General features: G+C 53.7%; 1 protein-coding gene across 1 annotated transcript in view; it reads right to left on the bottom strand.

Annotated features, from left to right (window-relative positions):
• The window catches only part of LOC105502547 (fer-1-like protein 4), a 69,975-nt gene extending 56,451 nt beyond the window's left edge, over positions 1-13,524 (bottom strand). Inside the window, 23 exon segments of the mRNA XM_011929151.1 lie at positions 1,401-1,517; positions 1,591-1,678; positions 4,960-5,060; positions 5,512-5,632; positions 5,718-5,889; positions 6,083-6,191; positions 6,533-6,894; positions 7,507-7,693; positions 7,781-7,964; positions 8,081-8,241; positions 8,480-8,610; positions 8,613-8,727; positions 9,048-9,179; positions 9,291-9,351; positions 9,812-9,982; positions 10,320-10,361; positions 10,548-10,639; positions 12,132-12,231; positions 12,328-12,416; positions 13,105-13,164; position 13,271; positions 13,446-13,509; positions 13,512-13,524. Of these exon segments, the coding sequence (XP_011784541.1) occupies positions 1,401-1,517; positions 1,591-1,678; positions 4,960-5,060; positions 5,512-5,632; positions 5,718-5,889; positions 6,083-6,191; positions 6,533-6,894; positions 7,507-7,693; positions 7,781-7,964; positions 8,081-8,241; positions 8,480-8,610; positions 8,613-8,727; positions 9,048-9,179; positions 9,291-9,351; positions 9,812-9,982; positions 10,320-10,361; positions 10,548-10,639; positions 12,132-12,231; positions 12,328-12,416; positions 13,105-13,164; position 13,271; positions 13,446-13,509; positions 13,512-13,524 (2,673 nt within the window).
• Positions 13,525-14,804: the final 1,280 nt, after the last annotated feature.

The raw sequence follows: 14,804 nt of genomic DNA, 5'->3' as shown, positions 1-14,804 counted from the left end.
GCCCGGCTAATTTTTCTTTTTTTTTTTTTGTAGAGACAGGATTTTGCCACATTGGCCAGGCTGGTTTGAACTCCTGACCTCAGATTAGGTGATTTGCCCACCTTGGCCTCCCGAAGTGCTGGGATTATAGGCATGAGCCACTGCACCTGGACTCATAAAAAAATCGTAAATGTCAGATGACAAAAGGAGGCTTTCAATACAATTTTTTCTTTGAGACAGAGTCTCACTCTGTTTCCCAGGCTGGAACGCAGGGGTGCCAACTTAGCTCACTGTAACCTCGACTGCCTGAGCTCAAGCAACCCTCCCACCTCAGCCTCCGGAGTAGCTGGGACTCTAGGTGTGCACCACCACAGCCAGCTAATTTTTGTAGAGACAGGGTCTCACCTTGCTGCCCAAGCTGGTCTCAAACTCCTGCGCTCAAGTGATCCTCCTGCCTCAGCCTCCCAAAGTGCTACAATTATAGGATGAGCCACCACCCATAATTTTAAAAGCAATTTTGCACCAACATTTAAGATAATGTTAAATGTTCAGTGGCTCACACATGTAATCCCAGCACTTTGGGAGGCTGAGGTGGGCGGATTATGAGATCAGTTCGAGACCAGCCTGAACAACATAGTGAAACCCCATCTCTACTAAGAATAAAATAAATTAGCCGGGCATGGTGGCAGGTGCCTGTAATCCCAGCTACTCAGGAGGCTGACGCAGGAGAATTGCTTGAACCCGGGAGGCAGAGGTTACAGTGAGCCAAGACCACGCCATTGCATTCCAGGCTGGGTGACAGAGTGAGACTCCTTCTTAAAAACAAAAAAGTACCCCATCTCTTCGTCCAACGCTCTGTCTTCCAGCTGCCCAGGCTTCTCAGTTCTAGGCCTTTGTACATGCTATTTTTTTGTTTCTCAATTGCCCAACTCCAATTTATCCTGTAAGGTCTGTGACTACACTTCCTCACTGTTTGAGAACCTACTGGCCCAAGCGGTCTAAACATCCTGTGCCTTTGGGAAGGACTGAGCTTCCATCTTAAGCAGCTGCAGCATGGTGGACCAGTCACTTTCCATTTCTAACCCTCAGTTTCTGCTCCTATCAACTCCCTTCACCCTTCACACATGTCATATTTAGTGCTTCAGATAAGGGATGTCATGCTCAAGGCAGCTTATTCTCAAATCTTCATCTAAAGAGATCCTGAATGTTCCCTGGGTCTCTGCTGGATTCTAGAACTCTCGTCCTCACCCTTGGCTACTGCAAATGGATCTTGGTCCTATGCCCACAGCAATGAGTCCCAGCCCTGGCATCATTCCAAAGGAAAAATGTTATGTCACACTGGCCTAAGGCCTGTGGAATGGTCCATAAAACTTGGGGGAAAGTGTGTACATGGTAGGAAAGTGGGGTGGGCAAGGCATTACCTCCTCAGCCAGAAAGCGCAGTTTAGCCAGGAGCTTCTTGGCCAATGCCACCTTCTTTTGCACGTTGCCCCGTCTCAGGCCGTGTAGAAGTCGCAGTCCTTGTTTAGCCAAAAGGTTCTGGGAGGGCAAAAAGACAGCATGAGTGGAAGGCCCCAGATAGGCGCCCCTGAGTCCCTTCCCAAGGCCGTACCAGGCTGTGCACCAGGAGTTTCCCTCGGCATCGATCCAGGGTATTGGGCCGGGTCATCGTCCTGCGCTCTGCACCGCGGCAAAACTGTCTGCAGTGAGCAGGGATGTGCACAGCAGACAGGAGTCAAAGGAAAGGAGAGGATGCTGACCTCCCACCCCCAGCCTCCCTCATAGTCCTCTCAGTCTTGTGCTCTGAAGAGGCACCCTTTCTCCTGCAAAGATGGCCTATCTCTATTTGGACCACTCCCAAATTCATCAAGGCCAGCCTTGCTCTTGAGCTCCAGAGCTCGCTAATATTTAACCATCTACTACCCTGGCTACCCCAGGTGTGGCCCATGGACCAACAGCATTGGTATCACCTGCAGGCTATTTAAAACTGCAGGACCTCAGCCCCACCCCAGGCCCTGCTGAATCAAAAGCTGCCTTTATGCCCTAGGGGATTCCTAAACACATTGACGCTTACAATGTGACGACAATGGTATGGTTTAGTCTCCACCAGGTTGGCTAACATATAGCTTGAACATTACATTCCCAAGCCAAACGCATAATTTCCAATAACCCCCCACCCCGCTGCAAAAAAACAAACAAAAAACAAAACAAAAAACCCTGTTTCACCTCAGAACTTGAAAGTTCTGCTTTCATCTTTCATCCTTCACTGCTCTTTCTCTCATATTCCACATCAATTCATCAGCAAATTCTTTATGCTCTACCTTCAAAAAATATCCAGAATCTGGCCACATGCAGTGGCTCAGGCCTGTAATCCCAGCACTTAGGGAGGCTGAGACAGGTGGTGAATCACTCGAGGTCAGGAGTTCGAGACCAACCTGACCAACATGGTGAAACAACTGTGACTACTGACACTGAAAGGTTGAGCATGGTGAGAACAGAAAAGTAACCACCTACAGCCTCCCACCTCACTGCCTCTCCTGATCAGGCTCCTTGGCTGAGTCCCTGCTTCCTCCCTACCTCTAAATGCTGGAGCGCTCTAGGTTCTCAGATTTCTTTTTTCTATGCTCCCTTAATGCTGTTATCCAGCTCCATCTACATAATGACAGCTCCCAAACTGACATTTCCAGTTTAGAATTCTCCTCAGAACTCAACTCATATAGCTAACTGCCTACCACACATGTCCACTTACACTTCAATAAGAATCTCACAGTTAACACGTCTCAAACTGAGCTCCTACTATCTGCCTTCCCTCAGATCCTACCTCATCCCTGCTTCCATCAGACCTTGTCCTTTTGTTTTCCATTGAAAACATATTTTTTTTCTTTTATCCAAAAAAAGATTTTGGCTTGCATAACTATGTGGTCGGTGCAGCCTTAGCCTCCTGGACTCAAACCATCCTCCCATCTCAGCCCCCTGAATAGCTAGGACTACAGGTGTGCACCACCACACCCAGCTAACTTTTGTATTTTTCACAGAGACAATGTCTACCCATATTGTTCAGGTTGGTCTCAAACTCCTGGGCTCAATTCATCCTCCCATCTTGGCCTCCCAAAGTGCTGGAATTCCAGGTGTGAGCCACCACGCCCAGTCCACAAGCCAAAATCTTAGCAAGTCCTGAAGTATCACCCCCAATTCCAAATTTTCTCTTTTTCATTCTTTTTCAAATTTTCATTCACAGCACTCCATCTCCACTGCAACCATCCCCTACATCAGTTCATCATCACCTGTCACCTGGATTATAACAGCCCCTTTAGTAATCTCTGCTTCCTCCCCTACTGATCCCTTTAAAGATCTATGTGTTAGAGTGTATCTTTTTCCTTTTCAAAACATTCACTGCCCCCTCATCTCACTCAGAGAAGCAGCCAAAGTCATTAAAATGGCTTGTGAGGCTCCCACAGGATCTGTCCCTCCCCACCATCATTCTCCTTCCCCCAGCCTCCTCCAGTCTCTTCTACTATGTCACACTGCCGCAGTCACACTGGTTCTGTGCTCCTCTTCAAACACTCCAGGCATACTGTCCCCTCCACCTGGAACACCATTACAGGCACGGCTTGCTCCTCTGTCTTCATGTCACCTTCACAGTGGTCTCCCCTCCACACCCTTTCTGAAATTGCAATACCTTTCTAATGCTTCCTTGCTTCGTGTTCTTCCTTAACACTTATCCTGCTTAGTATTTTTCTATCTGTTTACATGCTTATTTTACATGTCTCCACCCATCCCCAACCTCTGCACCCAAACGTAAGCTTCAGGGTGTTTTTTTTTTAGAGTCAGGGTCCCATTCTGTCACCCAGGCTAGAGTGCAGTGGCATAATCATGGTTCACTGCAGCCTTGAACTCCTGGGCTCAAGATCTTCCCACTTCAGCCTCCCCCAAGTAGCTGGGACTACAGCAGTGAGCCATTGTCCCTTGCCAACTTCAGGGATTTTTGTGGGCAGGAATGCTTTTTCACTGACATTCCTATGCCTAAAACAGTGTCTGGCATAGTACGTGCCATAAATAGTTATCAAATTAAGTACCCTTTTGAGAAGAGGATCTGAAAATCACTTAAGTACCTGGAGCAGGTTATGGAATTCAGGGCAGTAGTGAAGGTCAAAAATGGAAGTAACTAGAACACGGTTTTTTGGGTTTTTTGTTTGTTTTGAGACAGAGTCTCACTCTGTCGCCTAGGCTGGAGTGCAGTGGCACGATCTTAGCTCACTGCAACCTCCACCTCCCGGATTCAAGTGATTCTCCTGCCTCAGCCTCTCAAGTAGCTGGGAGGAACCCACCATTATGCCTGGCTAATTTTGGTATTTTTCTCGTAGAGATGGGGTTTCACCATGTTGGCCAGGCTGGTCTTGAACTCCTGACCTCAAATGATATGCCCGCCTCAACCTCCAAAAGTGCTGGGATTATGGGTGTGAGCCACCACGCCCAGCCAAACATGTTTTGTGGTTACAGCAATGACCTGGTAACTAGGGACCAATCAATGATGACCGGGAGAAAATTGACAATTACAGAGCTAATTCCTCCAGTGATGAAATTCGGATCACAGCTGCGGTCACTGGAGCAGGCAAGGAGAGCAGATGGATGCAGAAGCCAGCAAGGAGGTGGACTGGGTGTGGGAAGGTGATTAGCAGGAACAAGTGTGGAAGAAAGGAGGCGAGGAGATTTGAAAAGAGACACGGGATAAGCCTCTAGAAGTGTGGGAAAGGGAACTCATGGAGATTGAAAACAGCTGAGGTGCCAGAGGATCGGGGAAACCTAACCCCCAATAATCTCATCAGCTCCCTGGATAGGAATAATTGTCTTCTCATTCTTCTGTAAGGTGCAGAGCAAATGCAGCTGCAAGCCACCCTTGGGTCCAGACAGCCACCAAGAGTCTCCCTTGCCCTGGAGTTGGCCCAAGTACAGGCAGCAATAGGGGTGGCTCTCAGCTTACCTGCTCCCAGCCACCAGCTCTTCCAGTGCCTGCTTGAGCTGTGCACAGGCGCCAGGCCCCGGCCTGCGCAGCAGTCTCTCAACTTCCTGCAGCCCCTGGTCCTGCGCAACATGCAAGAGAGTCAGAGTCTTGAGAGTCCCTGACTCCGACCTCTTGTAGACCACACCCAACCCGAGGCCTCACCCACTCACGACCACACCTCTTGGCCTGCCCTTCTTTGGCTCCATCAGGTTGATGGCTCCATCTTTCTAGCCCCCTACTGGCTCCACTAAATGTGGGACCCCACCGGCAGTATCTCTCTCCATCTCCTTCATCCAGCCCCTTCCTGGGTCCAGCAATTCTGAATCTCTGTCCTCCCACAACTCCTGGCATCCTCAGTTCACCCAGAAGCTGTGCTTTTTGGCCCTTGCCGCCCCTGGCCTTGCACCAGCAAGGTGCTGGCTCTCTAGTGCCTGCCCATTAGCCCCACTGCAGAGCTCCCTTCAAAGGCTGCGGTGTCCCAGGCATCCCTATGGCCCGGTCTCTCCCTGTGGGCACCGGCCTTGCCCTTACCAGCCTCTCGGCCACTTTGTGCATGCAGTTGCTGCTCCGCAGGCGCCAGGTGTGGTCCTCCCAGCGACTCCACACATGCACGCATGGCTTGCGGTGACGGAGGGGCAAGCAGAAGTATGGCCTGGCAGGCGGAGAGGAGGCTTCGCGGGCATTCTGGGCTCCTGGGGACCTCCCAAACCCCCCTTCCAGCCACTGGGAGCACTCACCCACTGCCATCCATGGGCTCAGGCCACTGAGCAGGGGTCCTCAGTTCCTCCTCCTCTTTCTCCTCCTCTGGCCTGGCTCCCAGCAGAGGCTGAGCCTCTGCTGATGCACCCTCAGTTCCCTCCCCGGCCCTGGACCCTCGGCCCAATTGCTCCTCCAGGCGGCCTGCGCGACCTGCCCCAGAGCAGCAAGGGTCAGTGCGCACCAGGCTGACGGCCGGAAGCCCCCCTCAACCAACTCTGCCTCAATAGAAGTCAGAACCCGCCCCTTACTGAAAGTCAACAGCCCCTTCCAGGGTCCTAAGGTCTGAAATGAGAGTGTCCACCCTCAAACCCATGGCACTCAGGGGTTCGGCTAGGCCACACACCAATGGAGACCTCGAAGCTGATGGGCTGGGAGGCCACGGCAGGGTCGATCATGGTGGCCTCGAAGAGCACACCGAAAAGCAGGAAATCTTCACAGGGCGCCAGGACATTCTGCGGGAGGCCGTCAGGCTGGAGTCAGCGCCCACCCTCCCAGGGAGCAGACTGGACTATGCTTGGCCGCAATGCCCACAGAAAGAAGTGTGACCAAGGCTTGGAAGTCACTGCAGGTATCCTACTCCCTCTCTGTCCTCGCTGCCCCAGCATTAGCCCTGGGTATGCGTCCTCTCTCCCCCAACATGTGCGCATATACCAGAGCCCATGTGGGCACACACCTCACTCTTCGCCCAGGCACCCAGATTGAGACCCCTGTCGTGATGTTTAATGCCTGAGAGTGAATTCCACCATCCAAAGCTGAGGTGACCCCGCCCCCTTTGCTACCCCCCAGCCCCCACCTCTGGCAGCGGCAGTAGCTCCTCCACCTCCACCTCCATGGCACTGGGAATCTCAGGCCCCTCGGCACCGGGGCTGGCGTCCACGTGCTGCGGAACCCCCTTTGGGGTCTGATCCCGCCTGGCTTTCTTTTTCTTCTTTCGGGTGAGCCGGGACAACCTGGACCCCTGCTGGGCCTGGGGAGGCTCAGGTTCAGCTCTCCCTTCCAACACCTGCACGGACACAGCCAGCAGAAGGCGGCCGCGGAACCAAATGCCTGGGCCAACGCCTTCGTTGAGACCTTGAAGACCATCCCGGAGCCCCGCGCCGGGGGGCGAGCCATAGAGGGGCACCCAGGCCGGGCCGAAAGTAGGGTTAAACCCCGCTGTGGGGAACAAGAGCAGCGTGTTGGAGGGGAGCGCGGGGAGTGCGAGTGCTGGTAAGTCTGTGCACCTCACCCTGATCTCCTCCAAGTATTAGGGGGTGAGGGCAGGGGAGGGGGGGCTAAGCCGCTCTGAAAGGGAAGAAGTTGGCTAGCAGCTGCGGATGCGCCGCTGTGGAACACGACCTGGGGCGCCTCCAAACCAGCTCGGCGCCCCAAGGAGCTGGAAACCGCAGGAGCCGGGGCTCGGGGGACGCAGCCTGAACCCTGGGGGCGGGGGCGGGATTGGGGCGGAGCAACGGGCGATCCGCAAGGGGGCCTGGGGGTCGGGGAAAGGAGTGGACCCGCAGTGTCAGCGCGTGCACAGCTGTAGAAGAGTGGGACTGGGCTGGCTGGTTACTGGACAGGCGGCTGTGGTCAGAATTTTGCCAACAGAGCCAAACCTATGGTGGGGTTCAGTCTGGGGGCGGCTTGAAGCCGTTTGTTTTGCTGGCGGACCAGCCTTCGTAGGCGCAGCGGGGTCGCGAGGATTGGGCTTGCTGTTGGGAATGGGCCCTACAGCGTGATAGGACCGAGGCGAGTGAGGCCGGGTTTGCGGCGGCCAGATGTACTCACCCGCTCGGCCCGGATGGGAGATCCGCCTCAGGTCCAGCACGTGCGTAGCGAGGGCCGCGTCGACCAGGGGCGCGTCGTCCCGCAGCTGCAGGCGGAGGCTGCGTGTCAGCGGCGGGAAGAGCTCCACGAAGCTCAGCTGCTCGTTCCACTCAGGCGCCGCCGCCTCGGCGCGCACCGACGTCTCGCCCTGAAGGTGGCGTTAAAGACGGGCGGAGGGAGGTCAGCGCGCAGTCGGGGCGGGAGCCGCGGCGCTGTGGGCCCCGGAGGGACTTACCTCCTGCCCCAGGAAAGACACCCGCACATAGGGCTCCACCAGGACGCGCTGGTCGTGCAGGGCGCGGGCCAGGCTGCCCAGCAGCCCCTGGCGCAGCGCGGAAAGCCCCTCGGCGCGGTACAGGCGCACGCGGAGCCTCGCCCACGGCCTCTCGGCTGGCACTCCGCGCGGCAGGAGCAGGTTCCTGGGGGAGGGGGCACCGAGCGGTGGGGAGAAACTGGGATCTCGGCCCCTCCCCTTATCCGTGCCCCACGGGCACCCCCGGATCCATGTCCCCCTCCCCACCTCACCCCGGCTCACTTCTCGATGTCCGAACAGTGCTCTGGGGCCGGGGGTAGCATTGGAGGGGGCAGGTCCCCGCGCGCCCTCACGGACAAGGTGACCTTAACGAAGCCCTTGGTCCCGGCGCGGGTGTCCCGGGGATCATGCAACGGAGCCCATCTTTGGTAGAATTGGCCATCTAAGGGAGAAGGGGCGAGCCAGGGGTAAGGAGCGACCGGCGGGACGCACAGGGTGGCCGTGAGGCTGTCATCGGAGTGACAGACAATGGCCGGAGCTCCTCTGGCTCAGCAGGGAGGAGCGGAAGTGCCAAGAGTTCAGCCTCCGCCAGAGATGGCCCTCTCTGAAGTGAGTGTATAGGGGTCCATGCGGAGCCACCGCGGGGTCAATCTCTGGGGCCCTTGTCCGTGCAGAGTCTCAGTAAGGGGACGATTCCATACCTGGCTGGTCCAAGATGATGCCCAGGTCCATCCTGAAGGTGCCTATCCGGGTGGCCATAAACGGGAGGGTCTGCGAATGGAAAGCCTGGGGGGAAGGTGGGGTTAGTCCTGAGCTTTCCCATCCTCTCTTCTCTGAAGGACACTGGTCACCTCTACCCCGCTCACCGTGATCTCCAGCAGCAAGTCTTGGAGGTGAAGCCGTGTGTCATGAAATTCGAACAAGAAGTACTGAATTGAAGTGGGGATGAGAGGTTAAATGTGAAGGTTAGATGTGAGGTTAGATGTGAACCGGAGGTTAAATGTGAAGGTTAGATGTGAGGTTAGATGTGAACCGGCAGCTTACCCCAGGTCTCTTGCTCAGAAGACCCTCCTTCCCCCACCCCCAACCCTCTCACTGCAACCTTTTCCTAGATCAGCACCCCCTAACACCCACCCATAGGCCCAGCATCTGGCTCCATTTCCAACTAGGCCGCGCCCCCTCCAGGAATAGTTCTCACATGGACCCCTCCCATTCTCTCAGGCTTGCCCTCTTCTGTGGTGGTGCCCACCTCATTGTAGAAGGGGCAATTGGTCCCACGCTGTGTGGCGGTCACGCGGCGCTGCCCCCCCACTCGCACGGCCACATAGGGGTTAATGTTGACTCCGACCAGTTTCTGGGCCTCCAGCACGGTGACTCCCACCTGAGAGGTACAGAAGGATGAGGAAAGGAAGCCAGACCTGCCTGGGTGGAGAGAAATAACGTGTGTCCCAGAAGAGGTAGTATTCCCAAGGCCCTGGAAAAAGAGCAGTACCTGGAAGTCTTGAGCTCTGGACACCTGGAAGGGATCCCCATGGGCCAGGGCCTTGGCGCGGCTGGGGAGAAGCTTAAGGTTAGCTCTCACTTGGTCCCTCCCCTGTGTGCCCATGCACACACTTGCTTGGTGCTGGGAATGATGTTTTCTCTCCCTCTGAAGTTTTGGATTCCAAATCCTTCAGGTCATGTCTTGCTGCCTCCATCTCAACCCTACACCCAGAATTTGACTCATTCCTGGAGCCCTGAAACCATTCATTTGTGCAACAGAGGTTTATTGAGTACCTACTATGTGCTAACACTGTCCCAAGCACTGGGACGCTGTAGTGAAGAGATGAACCTTGCCCTCATCAAGCTTTCATCCCCTGCATGTATGTAAGCCACTGTAACTGTGTGTATGAACATGGCAGTGTCTGCCTATGAGCAAGTGACCAGAGAATCCACCCTTCCCACACACCCTGGGACTGTGTGTTTGTGAGGGCAGATGGGTGTGGGAGTAGGTGTGCCATGGGTACAAGTTACCTCTTGAGAGGGCTGAACACAACACCAGAAAGTTCAACGTCAGGCTCATCATCCAGGTCCTGCTCCAGCTCAAGCTCCAGCTCATTCTCCTCATCGTTCTGCTGGCCTAGGCTTCGAGCTAGCCTGCGGCCTAGAGCCACTGCCCGCCGCTCCAGCTGGGCCTCCCCAGGCCTGATAGGAAAGGCCCTCAAGGGACATGCCTGGAACCCATCACCCATCTCCGGGCAACCCCTTGACTTCTGGAGCTTTGGACTGACCCCTGACCCTTGAACTAATCCCACTGATCCTAGGACCAGTTCTTGACCTTGTGGCTGACTTCACTGATCCCAGGACAGACTCTTAATCCTGGGGACCTTTCTAATTCCAGAACTGACCTCTGATTATAGGACTGACCTCTGACCCTGGAACTGATTCAGTTCTGACCCAAGACCCTGGGGCTGCCTCCATATCACTGGCTCCTCACTCCAAGACTGACCTCGGTGACTCCAGGTCATCCCCACATACTTACTCCAGTTCCTGGAAGCCCACATTGGGGATAATTAACTCCAAGCTGGGGGAAGAGAAATGAAAGGACTAAAAGAGGAACATGCCTGACTACAGAGCAACACCTGGTCAGCACACGTCCAAGGGTCACTGAATCGGCAGATCCAGAGTGGAACTAGGCACTACTTCTCCCTTTCCAGGGTCTGTCTGGGCTGAGACCACCAGGTCTTGCTTCAGTTGCTGGGGGGATTACCTGTCCTGGACGGGTGCCCCGAAGTCCTCCTCTGACCAGGCTCCAGTAGCACCCTCTGGGGGCTGGTACTTCAGGTCAAGGTCCACCTGGATCTAAAACCAGATACAGTATCCCCTAGGGCTCCCCTCCAACTGCCCTGGGTCTAAGAGAGGCCCAAGGACAATACTTATGCCTTTTACTCCAGGTGGCAGAGATCCTTCTGACCAGCATCCGTGGTGCCTTGTGGTTCCTCTCTGATCATTAATAATGTAGACTACTCATAACCTATTAAGAACTAAGTAGACAAGTTTCCTCTTTTTTATTTTCTTTCTTCTGGTTTTTTTTTTTTTTTTTCATTTTTAGTATTGATGAGGTCTTATTATGTTGCCCAGGTTGGTATTGAGCTCCTGAGCTCAAATGATCCTTCTGCTTTAGCTTCCCAAAGTGCTGGGATTACAGGCATGAGCCACTGTGCCCAGCTGCAAGTTACCTCTTGAGGCCCAACAGGATTCCAAAGTTCTCTCATTTTTGTTGGAAATCCCTTACGGTGACCTTCACTACTCTGCCTGGTCTGGCCCCACCATCCTTTCCAGCTTCTTCTCACTCCAGGCACCCCAGGTGTGCTCCTTCAGGGCACTGGGCTTTTGCATATGCCTTTTCCTCTGCCTGGGACATTCTCTCCTCCCAGTTAACATCTATTATCCTTCAAGTCTAAGTTCAGGTACTATTTCCTCAGGGAACCTTCTCTGGCCCCCAAGTAGATCATACTCCTCTGTTGTACCCTCTCCCAGCCCCTACCAGCTTGCTTCTAACACCTGCCAGTTCCAGTTTCACATTTACTTGTGTGAATATTTGTTTAATGTTTGCCTCCCTTCCAAGGGTGTGAATCCTTATCTGATTTTGCTCACTACGGAATCCTCATTGCTCAGCTCAGCATTTGGCTTATCATAAGAGCCCAACAAATGATGACGGACTGAACAAAACACTCAACATTATATAAATGAGAAAACAGCTTCCAGGCCAGGCGCGGTGGCTCATACCTGTAATCCCAGCACTTTGGGAGGCGAAGGAGGGTGGATCACAAGGTCAGGAGTTTGAGACCAACTTGGTCAAGATAGTGAAACCCATTCTCTACTAAAAATAAAAATATTAGCTGGGCATGGTGGTGGGCGCCTGTAGTCCCAGCCACTTTGGAGGCTGAGGCAGGAGAATCGCTTAAACGTGGGAGGTGGAGGTTGCAGTGAGCCAAGATTGCGCCGCTGCATTCCAGTATGGGTGACAGAGTGAGATTCCGTCTCAAAACAACAAAAAAAAGAAAACAGTTTCCAAATGCTAAATAACTTGTTCAAGTTCCCAGACGGGAAATGGCAGATCTGAGATTGGAAGCTAAGTCCATGTCTACTAGGCTATGAGCCCCTCCATGAAACACCAGGAAAATCTAGCCAGGTTCATCTTTGTCTCCCACAAGAATTGACTGCCGAAAGGAATCCTGGCTGGAGGCCTTGTTACCACTCCTCTCTGGGTCTTAGGTTTTCCCCTGTGAGAAATGGAACCCTTTATCTAGAGGTACTTGAGGGTGGCAGCCTGGGGGCCAGAGGGGCTCACCGGGGACACTCGAAGATTCTCATCCACTAGGGCTTCCTGTAGCACCAAATGCCCAGCATTCTGTAGCTGCTGCAGGGAGATCACCAGGGTCCCTAGAGGCCTAGGGGAGTGGCATAGAGCAAAAGAGTGACCCAAGGGAATGGCTCTAAGTCACCCCCAGCCCAACCGGCATCACTGTCTCCCCAGGCAGACTCACCTAGGGCTGAATACATGGCTGCAGTTGACCACCTGCACAGACAGACACTCCTCAGCCAGTGGAGCCCCATAGTGGGGCCATCGGAACAGCTGGGGACAGGAGGAAGCTTGTGACACCCATGCTGTGCTGACCCCAAACTCCAATCCAAAGCCTATTCTTGGCTGGGTGTGGTGGCTCACGCCTGTAATCCCAACACCTTGGGAGGCCAAGACAGGCAGATCACTTGAGATCAGGAGTTCAAGACCAGCCCGGCCAACATGGTGAAACCCCGTCTCTACTAAAAATACAAAAATTAGCCAGGCGTGGTGGTACATGTCTGTAATCCCAGTTACTCAGGCGGCTGAGGCAGGAGACTCGCTTCAACTTGGGAGATGAAGGTTCCAGTGCTCTGAGATTATGCCATTGCACTCCAGCCTGAGTGACAGAGTGAGGCCCTGTCTCAAAACAAAACAAAACAAAACAAAACAAAAAACCTATTCCTAACCCTCAGACAGGAGCCAATCCTCCAGACTTAGAGCTAACTTTAGGACTAACATCCCCAAACCTGGAAGGGATCCCTGCACATGGGTTTGAATCTGAGTGAGGGCTGATCTGGGGCTAACTAGTGAACAAGAATGAATTCCCTCAGTCTTGCAACTAATTTGTTCCAATCTGGGTCTGACCTCTCAGGCCTCAGACTGACCCCACCTCCCAAGACTATACTTCCCCAAACCCAGGAATGAGCCCCTGAACCCCAGGTTGGACTTGGATGGGAGACAGATCAGGAACCAACTGTACTGACCTCACCAATATCTGCTTCTTGACCACAGTGAATTTTTCTTGTTTTCTGGGTAAAACCTGCTCAGAACTGAAACTAGTCATTTATCAGTCCCTCCCCCCACACACAAAAAAATAATTTGTGTTCCCCACCCTTGGCCCAGTGTCAAGTCCCTCCCGGATTCACCCTTAAAGAAAGGTAGACAATAAGAAGGAAAGAGGCAGCGGGTTGGAGATACCAGGGTGGGTGGAGAAAAGATATGGACTGTAGAGATGCGATGGCATTTGGTCAAGGGCCCAGGGAATGGAGGATCCATAGCCCCCAGTTTCAAATATCCTTAGAGTGCCCCTGCAAGCCTCACCTCGAAAGGTGAGCTTCACTTGTCGGTCGTGGGTGCCGGACAGCCCTGTTAGTCGTCGCACGCATACCGTCAGAGCCATGGTCCCAGTGGCACTGGCACTTCCACTGCCCGTCTGCCCTTTTGCCCACCAGCCCGCCCACCTGAATCGCCTCTGACTCACTGGACTCACCCAGCAGGTTTAGCAATCCCTGCCCTTTAGTCAAACACACAGGGAGCAGGCCTGGGGGTCATGGGTGGAGAGGGAGGAGAGGAGCGAGAGATAGGGGTAAGGTCCTGGAAGTCAGTTCAGCCCTCCCTGCCTCCACCAGCTGCAAGCTGGCAGGACTGCCTCAGCCTCCATCCTGCATCTTCGGGGAGTGAGAGCTGTGATAGGGTGGGAGGGAGGCAAGGGGAGTGAACAGGACCCCAGTCTGCTCCCTGCCAGTCAATGAGGCCTCAATTTTTTTTTTGTTTTGCTTTGTTTTGTTTGTTTGTTTGTTTGTTTTGAGATGGGGTCTTGCTCTATCATCCAGGCTGGAGTGTAATGGTGCGATCTCAGCTCACTGCGACCTCTGACTCCTGGGTTCAAGCAATTCTCCTGTCTCAGCCTCCGGGGTAGCTGGAATTACTGGTGTCCACCACCACAGCCGGCTAATTTTTTGTATTTTTAGTACAGACGGGGCTTTACCATGTTGGCCAGGCTGATCTCGAACTCCTGACCTCAGGTGATCTGCCCGTCTCAGCCCCTCAAAGTGCTGGGATTATGGGCATGAGCCACCATGCCCGGCCTCTCCTCTTTTCTTTCTCTCTCTCTCTGTTTTTTACTTTCTTCTTTTTTTTTATCCTGAGATGAAGTCTCGCTCTGTCGCCCAGACTGGAGTGCAGTGACATGATCTTGGTTCACTGCAACCTCTGCCTCCCAGATTCAAGCAATAGTCCTGCCTCAGCCTCCCACATAGCTGAGATTACAGGTGCCCGCTACCATGCCCAGCTAATTTTTTTTCAGGCGGAGTCTCGCTTTGTTGCCTAGGCTAGAGTGCAGTGGTGTGATCTCGGCTCACTGCCACCTCTGCATCCCGGGTTCAAGCGATTCTCCTGCCTCAGCCTCCCAAGTAGGTGGGACTACAGGCGCATGCCACCACGCCTAGCTAATTTTTGTATTTTTTTTAGTAGAGACGGGGTTTCACCATATTGGCCAGACTGGTCTCAAACTCCTGACTTTGTGATCCGCCTGCCTTGGCCTCCCAAAGTACTGGGATTACAGGCATGAGTCACTGCACCCAGGCTAATTTTTGTATTTTTAAGTAGAGACGGGGTGTCACCATGTTGGCCTGGCTGTTCTCGAATTTCTGACCTTCAGTGATCTGCCCATCTCAGCCT

Source organism: Colobus angolensis, unplaced genomic scaffold (assembly GCF_000951035.1).
Source record: "Colobus angolensis palliatus isolate OR3802 unplaced genomic scaffold, Cang.pa_1.0 Scaffold8, whole genome shotgun sequence".
Taxonomy (NCBI): Eukaryota; Metazoa; Chordata; class Mammalia; order Primates; family Cercopithecidae; genus Colobus; species Colobus angolensis.
Note: the sequence above shows the minus strand (reverse complement) of the source record. Positions and strands in the feature narration are given on the sequence as shown.